The 17268-nt window shown below is 38.8% G+C and overlaps 3 protein-coding genes across 3 annotated transcripts in view; 1 reads left to right on the plus strand and 2 right to left on the minus strand.

Annotated features, from left to right (window-relative positions):
* Positions 1–1890: 1890 nt before the first annotated feature.
* fzr1a (fizzy/cell division cycle 20 related 1a) lies at positions 1891–12302 on the minus strand. Its single transcript, XM_054769245.1, has 14 exons — positions 12144–12302; positions 11278–11351; positions 10777–10905; positions 10579–10642; positions 7434–7564; positions 7274–7356; positions 7022–7205; positions 4395–4460; positions 4180–4282; positions 3911–4095; positions 3597–3830; positions 3424–3528; positions 3254–3346; positions 1891–2978 (listed from the first exon to the last, which is right to left on the minus strand). The coding sequence occupies exons 2-14, from the start codon at positions 11344–11346 to the stop codon at positions 2937–2939; spliced, it is 1488 nt and encodes a 495-aa protein (XP_054625220.1). The 5' UTR covers positions 11347–11351; positions 12144–12302; the 3' UTR covers positions 1891–2936.
* A 220-nt stretch (positions 12303–12522) lies between these two features.
* On the minus strand, positions 12523–16391 carry plekhj1 (pleckstrin homology domain containing, family J member 1). The gene is made up of 6 exons (XM_054767327.1): positions 16057–16391; positions 15854–15921; positions 15701–15767; positions 15485–15575; positions 14028–14091; positions 12523–13511 (listed from the first exon to the last, which is right to left on the minus strand). Exons 1-6 carry the CDS (start codon positions 16148–16150, stop codon positions 13419–13421), a joined length of 477 nt encoding a protein of 158 aa, XP_054623302.1. The 5' UTR covers positions 16151–16391; the 3' UTR covers positions 12523–13418.
* A 238-nt stretch (positions 16392–16629) lies between these two features.
* Positions 16630–17268, plus strand: part of sf3a2 (splicing factor 3a, subunit 2) — a 2507-nt gene continuing 1868 nt past the window's right edge. The window contains exons 1-2 of the mRNA XM_054767216.1: positions 16630–16724; positions 17167–17268. The exon at positions 17167–17268 is cut by the window's right edge and continues 202 nt beyond it. The gene's annotated coding sequence lies outside the window, so the exon portion shown is untranslated. The remainder of the gene's footprint in view (positions 16725–17166) is intronic.

The following is a 17268-nucleotide window of genomic DNA, read 5'->3' on the forward strand; positions in this document are numbered from 1 at the left end:
CATTTTGTCTCATCACGGGCAACCTGTCTTATTATTCACATGACTTTATAATTGGCTCTGAAGAAGAGAAAAGCGCCTTCATTGCTAATTTTTGCCCTTTTAGTTTAGTAATAGTGGTGACATTTTTGGTTTGTTTGGCACACCGAGGCCATCTTTTGTGTAATGAAAATAACACATTGCTGATAAAACATTTAAGTCCAAAATGATAGATATTTTTTAAGCTGAAGTGAATTTTGACTTGTTGATTGCCTCGAGTGCCTTCGCTGGAAATGATACGAGAATGTGAAACAAAACAATTCAATTAAGAGATTTTTTTTTTTTTTTTTTAGAAAAACTAAACTTTAAAAATAGTTTTTATCCTTTTTATTATATTTTAAACATTAATTTCAAGTCACAAAATTATTTATAACTTTTCTGAATAGGCATCACATCTTCCTCAGTAGGTGGAACAAGGGATAGATATGGAACAACACAACTGCAAAGAAAAAAAAGGGTTTAATTGTTAAAATTACCTCAATTTTTTTTTTGTTATAGAACTGAAGCATTCTTTGCCATTATAGTGCATCATCATTGATTCCTGATCTAAGTATGCTTTTATTTTTCAAATTTTATACACTTCGGATGTCAACATTTGTTTTTGTATTTTTATTTTAATATTTTTATTTTATGGCAGTCAGTTGATGAGAACATAATAATATAATACAAAATAATAATAATGGTGTAATAGTAATAATAATAATAATAATGGAAAAAAGACCCATCCATCCATTTTTTATGCCTCATTAGGCCCTGTAGTGGACCTCTTGACAGTTTTATTTAAGACCCCTGCTTTCGATTAATCTAGGGCAGGGGTCACCAAGGTAGCCCCCCACGGCCACATGAGGTGCCCGCAAGCCTGCTTTTCATTCAGGTTTTCAGTTAATAATGTGAGAACACTAGAAAGAAAAGTATTGTGAAACATAAAATGTGAGTTGTGGATACCAGCATTTTGTGAATGTTTTGGTAAAACAAGCATATTTGATCTGTTTGGGTTGAAATAAGGTATGAAAATCATTTCTACAAAAATGAGTAGCTCGTGGCCATTTTCATTTTCTAAAAGTAGCTCTCGCAAGGAAAAACGTTGGTGACCCCTGATTTAGAGGTCACCAGGATCCTTTAGGGAAAAAACAACAACATAAGAATGTTCAGCTATTCAAAAAAATCAAAAATTCACTTCACCTCAAAAATCGGGGATAAATAATTTTGAGCTTAACCGATTTGGCGACTTACAAAAAACGAATCTTTCAAAACTTGGAAAGAGAATGATAATGGTAAGACATCGTAAAATGTCAACATTCATTTAATGTAACACTCCAGCTGCTACAAAGGAACAACAACATAGGTGCAAATGACGAATAAAAGGGGAACGTTGGCTTGAAGAGATCATTTTTGACTGGTGTTGATTATTAGGGTCATTTATTGATATTTAATGCACTTAATCCAAACAATTAGATGACTATTTCTTGCAGGGGGAGAAGGCCTTGGGATGTTTTTTGCAGCCATTAAAAGCCTTACTGCTGTAACAAATGTGGTGCGTGTAAAGAAAATAAATGTCTAACCACCCTCAAAGGCTGTGATAAAGACAGCTAATGTTATGGCCGGCATACTGTCTTGTAAGTGTTTAACCCGAGTTTCACCTTGAAGCTAACATGATTATGCTTGATCGTCTGGGAGTGGCAACAGCAGTTAATCACTGAATTGGACATTGAATGGCTCCCTCTGGTGGCCAAACAGATCGCGTCAGCACAATCTCAGTGTCTCTTCTATTCATTAGAAGTTTTCGTCTAAAAATCAATGGATGAAAGGATAAAACACCAGACAAATGTACAAGATATGATGTCTTTAATTGCCCGTTGCTTTAGTACAGCAATAGACATCATTTAACATTCCTTGTGTAAACCAAGTCAAGATAAGTACATTGATGTTCAACTGCTTTTCTCCAATCACTCACCAAGCATGCCATTATAACTGTAGTTTTTTTTTTATTTTCTTTTACACAACACAAATAAATAGCATTTATGTAAATGCGGCACACAAGTGTACTTATCATTCAAATTGGAAAAAAAACAATTGCAATGGCTGTGGGGTTGCAGATATGGAAGGTGAGAAAAAAAAAAGCACGAGTTCCTGCCTGCACAAAAATACAAGCCCATATTGAGTGAAAATGATGTTAGCAGATAACAGCACACAAGCACAGCTAATTGTTTTTATTTTAGGCTTTAATTGCTGTTATTAATGATGCTGAAAGGCAATGTTTTCACGTTCCTGTTGTTGAGTGTTCTGCACTGGCGAGCTTTAAATGGGCCATTTTTGTGCTTTCTCCTCAAATGTATCTGATTTTTTTCTTTATCGTTAAAATACTCATACTGCTTGATAACATATCGCAACAACACAAACTCTCTTTCATGTGATGCATTTGAAAAAAAAAGAACTGAAGCCACCTTATCCGCTATTAATGCGGGATACCATGATGCTGCCAACGCTCTTTTACATTATTGTCACCTGCCATCTTCTTGCAAATCCTTGAAAGCAATGCCAAACTCCACAGATTTCAACCAAAAACTGCAATCACGCAAATATTTATATCGACACAAACAAACACAAAAAATATGCTAAAAATATTTTTTTAAAAACAAACAAAACAAAACAAAAAAACACAAAACAGAATAAATAAAACAATTAAAAAAGTTAAACTCAACATTTGGCAGGTTTGCACAACTTGGAAAGATGATTTGTAGTCTGTGTGGTGGTTGAGTATCTGAGTGTGCTTGTGTCCTAATGAACTCAGAACCGTAAAAGATGGATGGCTATTTAAAGCCTGGACACGATTCATGCAAAGAAAAATTCCCATTTAAAAAAAAAAAAAATCCCCAATAGTACAGACGAGGGAGTGCTCACTATCGGATCCTGGTGAAAAGGTTCAGTACTGACACAGACTCCTGAAAAAAGGACAATAAGGAGTACGTTTAAAAAATACTGAATAACAAAGACGGACATGCAACTAAAGACATTTTTGGGAAATGCAGACTTTCCAGAACAAGACAGAGAAAATTCAGGTACTATACAAGCTGTACACTGACTACTCTAAATTTTATATGTATATATGCCCCTTAAGAAGACACAATTCAATTATTGCAGAAATAGACTGTTTTTAAAAATATCCGTGTGTCTGGACTTGGTGTAAAATAGCCAGACAGAAAAAAAAGTGAGTTACCTTTGTGGATCTCATCTTACTAAAGACGTTCCAGAAGCGGAGAGTTTCATCTCCTGCTCCTGTCACAATGGCCTCTCCATCAGGGGACATGGCCTGGACACACACACATTCTGATTATACTCACTGCCTTGTTCTACAAGCACGTGTCCATGCATAATCATCACACTGACCAGGTAGAGAACTCTGTAGGAGTGTCCTGTAAGCTTGGCCACCTGAGTGAGGGATGGATACTTCCACACCAGGATTTGGTTCTGGGAATAACCATGTGTGCTGACCTGAAGGGGAAAAAAAGAACAAAGTTTAGACCTTCTTCTTACTTCTTTTCAATGTGGTTGTGATTCACCAGTTCGTTGGTGTGCTTGGACCAGGCCAGGTTGCACACTTGAGAGCCGGTGTCGGTGCACTGCAGGGGTTGGCCAGTCAGAGTGTTCCAAAAGCGGATGCAGCGGTCCGCCGTGCCGCCTCCGGAGGCCAGCAGGCCGTGCTGGTGTGGAGACCACGCGATGGCCTTCACAGCAGCTAAGTGCTCCGTGTACTGCTGAACCGGGAGGACGCTGGAGTGGTTCCACACAAGCAACTGTACACAAAATGAGTGGAAATATGTATAGAAAATAACGTCTAGAATAGGAGCACTAAGATTTGACATTCTCTACATACCTTGTTATCGTTCCCACCAGACGCTAACAGCTGATGGTCCGTACTCCACTTTAGACCACACACTTCCTGCCGGTGTCCTTGGAGCCGGCGCTCAGACTGCAGAGGCGGGGCTCTGATGTCCCGCTGAAGGATGACGCGATCACGACTGCCGGATGAGAGCTGGTCTGCGTTCCATGCCAAGGCACCTAGCAGCACATGATGGACAGCAGATAAGAGACCGAGCCAACCTGCTATCACCAACTCTTCCTCCTCTTTGCCTTTCAACTTACCCACTCTAGCCGTGTGTCCCTCAAGTGCAGACAGCTTCTTCCCTGCGGCGGCGTCCCATATCTGCACGTATCCTTTATGCGTCCCCACAGCCACCAGGTTGCCCTAAAATTAGAAACCAATGACTTAAGAGAACTGCAGCATCGTATCACATTTTCTTTGAAGCATTGCTTGTATTAGAATGATACTGAATATTATAAATAGGAGAAAAACCCACCCTCTCTGACCAGCCCACCGATGTTACAGAATCTCCTTCTACTGAAAGGTCACATAGTCGCGTCACCTAGACAGACAGACACAATATACACTGACATTTAGAACACTTTCACACCGAAGAACATTATTGCCAGGTCTATTATGATGACATAAGGCCATGTACTGTATTGACCTGGGTATACAGTGGTGTGAAAAGTGTTTGCCCCCGTCCTGATTTCTTATTTTTTGTATGTTTGGCAAAATTTATTGTTTCAGACCATCAAACAAATTTAAATATTAGTCAGTGACAACAGAGCTGAACACAAAATGCAGTTTTTAAATGAAAGACAATGAGCAAAAACAGCCTACGTGGCAGAGTTCCACGACAAAAAACACTGCTGAACAATAAGAACATTAAGGCTCGTCACAATTTTCCCAGAAAACATCTTGATGATCCCAAGAGCTTTGGGAAAATACTCTGTAGTCTGACGAAACAAAAGTTGAACTTTTGGAAGGCGTGTGTCCCATTACATCTGGCATAAAAGTAACGCCGCATTTCAGAAAAAGAACATCATACCAACATTAAAATATGGTGGTGGTAGTGTGATGGTCTGGGGCTGCTTTGCTGCTTCAAGACCTGGAAGACTTGCTGTGACAAATAGAGCCATGATTCAGCTGTCTACCAAATGGCCATCTGTTCATGACCTCAAGCAGAAACCAACTTGGGTCCTGCAGCAGGACAATAATCAAAAACACACCAGCAAGTTCACCTCTGAATGGCTGAAGAACCTTGACCTGAATCCTATTGAGATTCTGTGGTATAACCTTAAAAAGGCGGTTCATGCTCAAAAACCCTCTAATGTGGCCGAATTACAACAATTCTGCAAAGATAAGTGGGCCAAAATTCCTCCACAACTCTGTAAGAGACTCATTGCACGTTATCGTAAATGCTTGATAGCACTTGTTGCTGCTAAGGATGGCCCAACCAGTTATTAGGTTTAGGAGACAATCACTTTTTCACAAAGGGCCATGAATGTTTTAATTTTTTTCTCCCTTAATAATAGAACAGTCCTGGGTTTGAATCTCCCCTTGGGTATCTCTGTGTGGAGTTTGCATGTTCTCCTCGTGTGTGCGTGGGTTTTCTCCGGGTACTCCGGTTTCCTCCCACATCCCAAAAACATGCATGTTAGGTTAATTGGCGACTCTAAATTGTCCATAGGTATGAATGTGAGTGTGAATGGTTGTTTGTCTATATGTGCCCTGCGATTGGCTGGCGACCAGTCCAGGGTGTACCCCACCTCTTGTCCGAAGTCAGCTGGGATAGGCTCCAGCATACCCCCGCAACCCTAATTAGGATAAGCGGCATAGAAAATGGATAGAAAATAAAACATTTCATTTAAAAACTACATTTTGTGTTTAGTTGTGTTGTCATTGACTAATATTTAAATGTGTTTGATGATCTGAAGCATTTAAGTGTGACAAAGATGCAAAGAAATAACAAATAAGAAAGGGGGCAAACACTTGTTCACCAAACTGTGACACACGTCTGAAAAAGATAGTTAGTTTTATATTTGAGGTCTGGAGATTTATCCACGCAAACCAACAGGAGTCAGAGCTTTTCTTCATCTCATTCACACGCAGCAGTGCCCTTGAAAGATGTAGCCACTTGAAAAAAAACAAAAGTGTCTCAAAGGTTGTTAGCAAGCAAACAACAAAGCATGAGTTATGATGCTAAGATAATGCTGATCAATGAAGCAGAAATCTCATCTCCTTTTTTAATATAATCTACCAGAAAGGTTTATTTCAAGTCTTTTTTGTCTTGAATGTTTTCCCCCACGAACAGGTCTTGAAAAAGAATGGTGGTCTTGTATTATATTACAGGTTGTCCTCGGGTTATGAGTTCCGTTCCGAGACTGTGATGTAAGTCGAGTTTTGCTGTAAATCTGACCTAAATTCTATTATTATACCGAAATTAACTCCTAGGTTACTCACACTGTACACAGAACACATGAAAGATGTATAAAATTAGAGTAATACAAGGAGGGAGAGACAGGCTTATTGGGAGGAGGATGTCTCAATAATGAGACCACTATGCTGCTTATGCTGTTATCACTGTCCATTTCATAAAAGCAGATCTTTCCACATGTTCCAAAATACCATCTTCATCCCTCATGATGGTCGCCATGTTTCAGCACCTCGGACTGGTCTTGCAGCCAACGTTGATCTGTCCACCGAGTGTCTTACGATGTCTAAGTTGACTTTCAAGTGCTGCCACCACATGTCTGCCTCACTGCCTTGGGAGTCATAATGGAGGTTAAACTTAAGTAGTTAAACTAAAAAGAACATAAGCGACGCTGTCCTTCCTCTCAGTGTGTAGCAATGCAATCACATATTACTCCACCACATGCACGTACATTAGCTACTTCTCTTGTTCAAAACAAGGAACGCTGTAAACCAAGGACTATCTGTATGTTAATTTTAGATTCAAGTGTAATATTAAATAGTAACTCCACTTCACTACTCTGTATGCATCTTTCTCCTTCAGAGATGTCCCATTCTCATAATTTCTTTTCTGGATATGACTTTCCGGAGTACTCTTTTTAATAGCTCAGTACAGGTGAACTTTGAGCTCGTAACACAGACACACACCTGGCTGGTGCAGGCGCTCCATAGGTACACACAAGTGCCCAGTCCCACGCTGAGCACGTTGAGAGAAGACCAGTCCACTAAGTTGAGGTAGAAGTCATCCTGAAGCTCTGGAGCGTCGAGAACTTTAAACGGTATTTTGGAAATCTTGCGCATGGGTTTCCGTGGTGAGCGTAGCAGTTTCTGGCTGCAAAGTACACTGGTGAATATCATAAAATATCCCTCTCTTCCAGAAATAAAAAGTTGAGATTTTACCTGTTGCTGCTGACAGGTGATAAAGAATATGGAGAGACTGCATTCCCATCTTCTTCAAGAGACCTTTTAGTACTCAATGAATACTACAAAATACAAGCAGATGTTTTATTTAAACATGACAAAAGAAACAAATAGGTACAGAATACAGATGATATTTTACTTTAAAAAGACTCCTCCTGGTGGGAGTGGATGGTTGCAGACGGCGGTCCTCAGACTGGGGATCCTGGACTTTGTCTATACCGGCTCCTAGTAGCTCATTCTTCAACAGTGCAGAGTAAGCTAGACCATCGGCTGAGGACAGAGAAGTCCAAACACATTAATTCATTCAAAACACGCAGTTTCACAGAAAGATCACTGATAACTCACCCTGCTTGTTAAGCCTAACAATCGAAGCAAATGATTGCATTTGATTGTGTGGAAATGAGCAGTGATAACAAGCCAAACAAACAGCAGAGATTCCTCTACAATAGTAGAAACACTGAATGTACACTGGTGGGAAAAAGTGTTTGCCCCCTTCCTGATTTCGTATTTTTTTGCACGTTTATCACACTTGAATGTTAAGATCAAACAATTTTAATATTATTACAAGAGAAAAAAATCCAAACCTACATGACTCTGCGTTGAAAAAGTGATTGCCCCCTCAACCAAATATTGTAAAGTCCGGTGTATAAGTCGCTATTTTTTCTTAAACTTTGAACCCTGCGGGCTTATGCAGCGGTGGGACTAATATAACTACATTATCTTAAATACCGTGCCGCTCGCGAGTCAGTGAGGAAGCGTTAGCTTTTTCTTTGGCAGCAGCCAATCATGAGCTATTAGTACACTCACAACAAGCTTATCAACCCACTGGCTGTTCGTGGAGGTCATTATATATACCCAATATAAGAACATAACAGTCTGACTCACAGTGCCATCTTTTAAAAACACTTAAATAACAGCACTTAATTCAGCACACGACAACTTCATACTCAAAAGGTGAATATACAAATATCAAAACATGTCCCAATGTGACTTTAAAATAAAGAAAAAGACAACATTTTAAAGGTTTCCTATAATGCATTGCGTCTGAGCAATGTATTAATTGGGCCGCTGCAATGACGTCACCTTCTTTCCATCAGTTTCCCTGTCTTTTGGTCCTCTGGCTTCCTCTGGTGGACAGAAGCAGCATTGCAGCCATTTTCTACAAGTACGCTTTGTATGATCTCCTCCAATTGAATGGTTTTCTCAACCGACATGCATTATGGGAACACTTTAAAATGTTGGGTTTTATAAAATTGTATTGATACATGTTTCTATATTTCTGAGGTGTAACGTTTGCGTGTTATTTGCTGTGTGAGGAGTTTAATGTTGTTTGTAATATTAAACCATGAGTCAGACTGGTTTACAGAGTAATGACCTCCTGCAATTTTCAATGTGCTGACAAGTGCGTCATGAGTTTATTCATAACTGATGATTGGGTCACATCAAATGAAGAGCTGCGTGGTCCTCACAGACTTGTGCGGGCCATTATACGCCACTTTACGTGGGCATGCGCGGCTTATACACTGGTGCGGCTTATATGAGAACAATCCCGATTTTTCCTCTAAAGTTAGTGGGTGTGGCTTATACACCGGAAATTACAGTAGTCCATGACAACACAACGGAACTCAAAATGTAGTTTTTAAATGAAACTTTTTATTATTAAGGGAGAAAAAAAATCCAAACCTACATGGCCCTGTGCCCCCACATTAAAGCATAACTTGATTTATCACACCTGAGTTAAATTTGTCCAGCTACACCCAAGCCTGATTACTGCCATACCTGTTCTCAATCAAGAAATCACTTAAATAGGACCTGCCTAACAAGTAGACCAAAAGGACCTGTTGTGCTGTCATTGACTATTATTGAAACGTATTCGATGATCTGAAACATTTGAAGTGTGACAAACATGCAAAAAAAAAAAAAAAAAAGAAGTCAGGAAGGGGGCAAACACTTTTTCACAGAACAGACTTTTATATCACAGTATAAAACTCGTACTATATAGTGCAATCAAGACAATATAGAATTTACAGGGCCCAATTTGTCAGGTCTCTCATTAAGGGAGACCTCTGTTCAGTGAGCATCATAAGGACTGTATTTTACGAGTTTATTTTATGAGTTTTAGCTTGCCATGAGTTACTGCAGCAACAGTAGCCCGTGTTTTTCAGGGACTATTGTTCCTGTTGTGAGATAATTTAAACCTGCAATAAAAGCCTTTTGTTCTGGCAATAAAGTGCTTGTGTGTCTCAGCGAACAATATAGTAACATTACTGACACCTACTGACCAGTGTAGAATACTACATATCACTCACAGTGTCTTTGAATGTGTCGTCTTAATGCTTTATAAGCTTGAAAATGATTAATTTAGAAAATAAATACATAAATTGTTCGTCAATATATATATATATACACATATATACACACACACACACACAATCTATATATATAGTATATACACATACACACACACACACACACACACACACACACACACACACACTGTATATATAAATTTTTTAAATAATTTATAATAGGCCGTATTCAACCACAAAACAGCATCATTTATTAATATATTTTTAGAAAAACCGTGATCGCGTGAAGCTGCAAATTTTTAACCGTAAAGTGGCGAGGGAGGGCTGTAGTGTGATGATGACCATAGAGCTGAAAAAGGAAATTATTGCTAAGTGGGAAAGCATACGTCTCAGTCCTGGCTGTTAAGTACAAAAGGCCAAGTTGACAAAAAATGGAATGTGCACCAGAAAAAGACTTGCTTGAACCCTTTATGCACATATTCCCCATGTCCCTCTTTCTTTAAGGGTTAGTACATGTTTTACTGTTTTTATGTATTATTCTTAACAGTGTTTAACTTCTTTTTACGCTTGTATGACATGCTAAAATATTACTTATGGGAAAACTGCACTTTTTTTTTGGTATCTTGCCCATCATGCACGGTCCTTATGTGGAACATGAACACATATTTCCTTCCCTTTTCTGTACGTTCCAAAGAGAGAAAACTAACATTTTATAATTTGATATACATGCTGTGATCATGCATTAAAAGGTACATTCATGATAACATGTAATACTTAACAGTATTTTGATCATTTTAAACATTACCGGAACTTCCTGGCACACCAATTTCATGTAGCCCATAGGAACTAACGTTACTTCTGTCAACAACAGCAGCAGAGAAAGAGCGTGTGTGTTTGCTTTTACTAAGGAGGATGGATGAGCTTTGTACATTAAGAGTTTTCCCTCCAAACCATCAACTTATATCCATGCTTTACCTTTGTTGCTGTCTGCTGTGCCATCTTTCGTTTTTCTGTTTTGATTGTGTGATTTCTCAATTTCCTATGCCAAAACAACACAAACACATTATGCTTCACACTTGATTCAGCGCAGCATTAGCCATCAGCTCTAAGAGACGCTTTCACAAAGATGAGGCTGACAGCAGCCCCTCCAGTTGTTTTGTGCAGCACACTCACATTAATGCGGTGGAAGTTGACGCTCCAGTTGGCTCCGGCCCGCGACGGTATAAAGCGATCGCCGTGCTTGCTCGGGGAGGACAGTGGGGAGCTGGCTGGTGACAGAGCTCGCAGCCCTCCATAAGCTTTCTACATGGAATAAATCATTTTGGACTAAAGGCATTCAATTGATGAACACAATGACCACAATGGAAGATATTTCAACAGCAGATGGTGCGTTTGTCTGAGCCATTAACCTCTTCACGCACACCTGTTTGTTGTTTTGTCTACTTGTTTTTACGCTTTTCCAGTGACACCATCAAATAAAGACTGTGCTGCTGGAGTGTTTATTCTAACACACCCTAACCCTAACACCCTAACACACAGGGACAAACCCTCTCCACCCGGATTTACTGCTTAAAATCACTCTTTGGGTGGCACTACCATTAGCGAAAACCATTACCAACCAATTTTGTAACCAATTCAACAATATTTGCACAAGTGTGGGTTTAATGTACTTACCACTGGGCTAGCGTTGTCATTGTGGATGTTGATTTGTCTTAGCAGCCTGGACTCGTAGTCCTGATCCATAATGCCTAAAAAGAGATTATCAATCAATCACATTTTAATGTAACGCATCAATAAATGAGTTCTAGGGTCAACAATCAATGCTTACGCCTCAAATGCCTTACCATCTGAAGTGCACCAATGTGAGTACTGTAATCACCACTTGCATTAAATGTAAGTTATTCATGTTAACAGATAAAAAAAAAACAATGTGGCAATTGCCAAAGAAAGTCGTGATTATATTCTCTAAATGGACACTTCCAAAAATACATTTAAAGTGTTGTTTGAGAGTACATAGTCGGAAGAGAATGGCCAGATGTATCATATTTGACAGCAAATAGATCCCGTTGACAACTGTCCCTTTCACATTAGGTTCACATACTTTAAATGTAAAAGACATGTAGGCAACATTTCATGGTAATATGAATCTACTACTACTTAACAATACAATTGAACCACATCTTTAAAATACCTTACGTAATATACAAACGGCACGTTCACTACATTTCATCTTAGCATGATGAATGTTTTGCAGCACAGCAGCATTGGCTTCAGTCAGACTGCAGGCTAGGTTACCTGCTAACGTGATTGTTTTTACTTTACCGACTGTAAACATTTTAAATTAAGGTATGTTAACCATTTCCCCTGGCAGCAAATCTAACACGGCAAGCCTGAAAGATTTGGCAATACAAAAGGAACCTTGAACCTCATCACCTAGTGCTATGCTATGCTAATGATCGCTAGCTAGCGCTATCGCTGCTAGCTGTCCGGGAACTTAACTAGCGGTATTGTTTACAGTCCACATTTTGGTTAATACTCACCGTCCCGTTGAGAAAAACTCCTCCGATCCCACACCCAAAGACGCTACTTCCTTATTGCTATCACTTTTTATGAAAAAATCTTGTTTGATTCGTGTAATCGTTAAAAGGTTTTCAGAAAGATTTTGCTTTTGCAAAGCGTTGAATGCTCGCTTCGCTAAGCATCACGGGAAAGCAGTGACGTCACTGTTTTTGAATCGCGCTTTTTGCGTTGCTAAGGAAACTGTCTGTTCAGAACACCGCTTACTACTGACGAAAAAAATCTGAATTTCAACAAACAAACGGCTAGTACTTGTTGAAATTAAAACAAAACTGTTCTTACTAAACGGAAATGACAGTCATGGAAAAGAATGTAATTTAAGTTTATTAAAAATCGTAACATTAATCATAAACTTTATTGCTATATTACTTTCAAATAAACCTGCATTTTTGAACAGCAATGACCTCCAGTAGGGATATGATTGTTGAATATGGAAATCACCATTATAACCACATTACAGCATATATACATTTCTTTACATATGATGTGGTTCAGTGAATTGGAGCTACTCACACAAAAACAACAGGGAGTCAAGAGATTTGTATCTTAGCATTGTCCTACAACTTAGCCAAAGACATATGAATAAAAGTGCAATAGAAACGTAAATGTTCCAAGTAAATAAACCATCAACACCAAGCAAAGTACTATGTGCAAAAGTATTTCTTTCGACAATCCAAGTAGTTAGGACAAGAAGGCGATAAACACATATTTACACATATTACATACTTGTAACCAAAGGTATTTTTCTCACAAACAAAATATCAAAATAAAAACGTGGCTCAACTCAGCAGTTTCTAAACCCCATCAGTAAGCCAAAAGTGAATTAGGCATCTTAAAATAATTGTATTGTTTATATTTATCTACTGTAATTCTCCCAGTGCAGTCACCAGATAGAAAATCAGAGCTTGCAATGACACTCGCAAAAATCACAATATCTAAAATTACAGTCTATTAACTGGAAAACAACTACACAGGTGTGGTGACAGAAACTGGCTCTGACTTCCTAAAAACCAAAGACAAGTATTCCATTGTCCCCAAGTCAGTGGTTTAAGATACACACTTGCTAAAGCTGCTTGACATGTTCAAAATACTGTAAAAACAAAAGTGTGTATAAACTATGGAGCTTGAATGCCACTGTTTGTCAGGCTGGAGTGCTGGTACTGTCTGGAATGGCAAGATGAACTAAAAAAATAAAATAAAATAAAAAAAATTAAGAAGATTCCAGACACAGTGTAGGTCTACATAGAGGAAGAGTCTCTCGGTGTATGTTGCAGGCCATTTGTGACTTGAAAGCGAGCTTCGTCTGAAATGCCGTACTGTTCCAACGGATCCTGTGGACAAAGTAAAGTAAAACTCTGCTATAACAACTTACACACACTAGCATTTGTGGCCCCGTGTATATGTAAAAAAAAAAATATATATATATATATATACAGGGTGTCCCAAAAAAAATATATACACTCTTTAGCGGCTGATAAATCAATTGTTCTTTTCTTCTTTGCAGATGAAACCCAAAGAAATGAATGATTGCAGCCAGGCTAAACTTTGAAGAAAGGAATTTCATTCTGAAAAAGTGTGAATGCACGCAAAAACCAAGAGAATTGTTTCGTGATGTGTACGATTCAATGCAAATTCAGTTGTCAGCAGTGTCTGGACCAGAGCGGATGTCAGTTTGAGAAGAGGCGATGACAATATAATAATATGATGTTTCTAAATTCTATTACCTTTTGAAAATTAAATGAATGATAATAAACACCTCGTTTACAATTTTTTTAAGTGCGTATATGTTGTTTTTTGGGACACCCTGTACTGTATATACAGTACATGCCCAAATGTACTGTATTTACCTTGCCAGTCAGCCTGTGGATCTCGGTTCTGTAGAATATGAGGTTCCTCCTCATGAACTCATAGCTACCACAAATAAGAGATACAAGAATACAGTAAAAAAAATTATGATTTTACAAAACTAAGTTGTCATTTTAGCACAACAAAGCCACAAGACTACAAGCATAAATGTACACCTGTGTTAGAGGTTCCTTATTATGCATAGAAAAATCTATCACTTGTTTGCTCCACTTTTGAGAAAAGAGGCACTCAAACTGTTGCTTTCTGTTTTCATGAAGTCATCAGCCCGCCCCGTGTACATGCCAACAATGTCAGAGGACATCCAGTAGTTGTAAAACAGGCTTTGCTGTATATCTTAAAATACAGCCCGGAGCTCTGCCAACTATCTGTTTGTGGGAGCTGTAAGTTAGATTTTTTTTTTTTTAGCTTATAAGCTAACCTAGTATGATGTTGCTGTTAAAATGTGACTGTAATGTTAGCACTGTCGCTCACATAGCTATGCTAATGTTGCTAACATTCTTCTGTAATGTGATATATGGCATTTATTACAAGTATATAATTACAGTGTATATGTAAAAAGTGGATAAAGTGCACAATCGTGCTTCTTGGCGACACAGACAGACATGGACATACAAACTAATTAGCATTAAAGCTACAGACACACAAAACAGTCTGTTGCCAGTAGGGCTTACTAAATGCAATTGTACATTCCAGCATGAATGCTGTTTTGGCCAATACTACAGTGGGACCTCTGATAATAATAATAACACGGGGTACTGTTGTAGCCAAACTCCAGCTATAACTCAAGTCTGAATCCCCGACATCACTTCCTGTCCACATGGCCGGAAAACATAAGCACACACGAGCACAAGTTTTATATTTATGTTTTAAGTGGCTTATTTTCTCTGAATACATCTACTACCGGTATACTGGGTAATGTGAGTGTAAAGGTGACTATATGGGTGTTATTCTATGTCTAGAGGTCTCTAATAATATTAAAAAGTGTATGTAGAAGGCTGTAAACAGGTTTACGACACTGTAACAATGAAATTGTTTGATTTATAAAAGTAATCCCACTTTACAGAAAACTAAATTATCGTGGTCGAGTCTGGAACTGCAATTAAGCGTGATAAATGAGGGATTACTTAAAGTGATAGTTTGGATTTTTTGTCATGAAGTTGTACGACATCCCCATCAGCAATATAGTTTTGATGCGGATGTCATACAACTTCATGTCAAACAATCCAAACTGTACCCTTAAGTTGTAGATCCTGGAACACTGATCTAACATCCCATTGGAACCTTGCCTGTGCTAACTCTGACATTCAACATGAAGCAAAACATAGGGGGGCCCACCCACTGGTGTCAACAGAAGTCACCAGACACGTTTTCTATATATGAAACACTCAACAACCTGATATTAAAATAGTCACCACCTTGCGCCAAGATGGAATCTTACCTGGCCTTGACAATAGAGTCCATCCACTTGCCGCACTGCTCCTCTGAATCACACTCAAAAAGGTATTTCCTTTCCGCCTCTTCTAGAAATACTGCAAACACGCACAAGCTCATGCAAAGTCACTGACAATTACATACATGTAAAATATTGTTATTAGGTAGCACATCAGTTATGCTGATTAGGAAACTGACAAATAGAGACATCACTGCATCTCACCAATGGAAAAGGTCAGGTTGTCCTCCTTCTCCACCCGACACTGCTCCAACAGCAAAGCTCCAACAGGCTAACAAGACAAAATACAATGTACTGCTTTTGCTTTATTGAGTAGGTGTAAATCATTTGGAAATCAAAAGGATCACGTCAACTCACTTCTTCCTCATCAGTTCTAAAATAGAAGAGGAAGTTAACAACAAGTTTCACCAGCCTCCTCTTCACAACTGTAACACACACACAACACGAACGATAGAGTAGTGACACAAACACACACAGGAAGCAGTGTTGTGGCTAATGTTAGCATTAGCTGTCACCATGACATCACATGGAAATGATGAAATATTATCTGAACAGGTTACCGTCTCCTTTCTTGGGTCCTCGCATCCCCAGCTCAGCTACCATTTCTGACGGCTGGCGGCTTAAATGCACCATCTCCTTCTCGTTGAAACGCATCACTAACAGTTGGTTGCAACCACAAGATAGCTACAGGAAAGCCATTTGCCCCAGCTGGAAATACAACAATGCCATCCGATGATCGCCCGCAGAAACGCCGACAATTGTTGCTAAACAAGTCTCTCCATCTCTATCCGATGTTTGCTGGTTGTGACGGAGTGTTGTTGGTCATTTATGAGGTGAAAAAATGAGAATGTTTCCTTGAAGGTATATACGGTTGTGTCACCAGTAGTGCCACGCCTCTAGAGTCATTGTATGGAAGGTGGAAAGGGTCAATTTAGGCGAACTGTTCATTTTTGAAAACCACAATTAATAAAGTGCTTAATTAATCAAATTACTATTTTTTTATACATCAATGTGATTTGTGCGTACTGTCAATAGTACTATAACCAAGCAGTTTTGACTAAACTTAATGTAGGGGTCCAGCAGCCTCCGGACCATGAGATGGCGCAATAAGACATTAAAGTGACCGTAAACAGACAGACCATGAAGAAGATTAAAAATCAGCGCATGCGCACTGACTACACTCATCGCTTGCGTGATCCACCTGGCGTATTGTTGGAATGTTTTACGGGTAAATAAAACCATACATCGGAAACGTAATCCTTTAATACAACGTTTAGTTGTAAATTCCTATACTAGTACTCCGTTTACCCACATGTTTGCTGTTTTGTTATAATTTTGAGCATAAAATACTTGTTAGAAGCTATTCATTACTAGCTAGCTACACTGTTAGCATAGCATTAGCTTTGCTATACTTAATTCAGTACTGTAATGCAACAGTTTATAAATAGATCTCTTAGACGCTTTCTCTTATAACTGCTATAACTACAACTATAACTATAAAGTTTTTGCTGACTGATATAATGGAGAAAAATAAAAATTCTGCCTCAATTGTGTCCACCGGTTTAAATATGTACCCGTTTGCAAATGAATCGTTTACATCTGCCGATAAACATGTATTAATGTAAATTGTATTACATGTATGTATAAATATTACATTTCGCCCCAACTAGGTAATCAAACCGAGAAGAACAAGAAGGAATATTCGTCCAGTGTTGACTGGGCTCCCCCCACTCCGCAAGCATCTTAAAGCGTGTTTGAGTCCATCACCGTGC

This window comes from Dunckerocampus dactyliophorus, chromosome 2 (assembly GCF_027744805.1).
Source record: "Dunckerocampus dactyliophorus isolate RoL2022-P2 chromosome 2, RoL_Ddac_1.1, whole genome shotgun sequence".
Lineage (NCBI taxonomy): Eukaryota > Metazoa > Chordata > Actinopteri > Syngnathiformes > Syngnathidae > Dunckerocampus > Dunckerocampus dactyliophorus.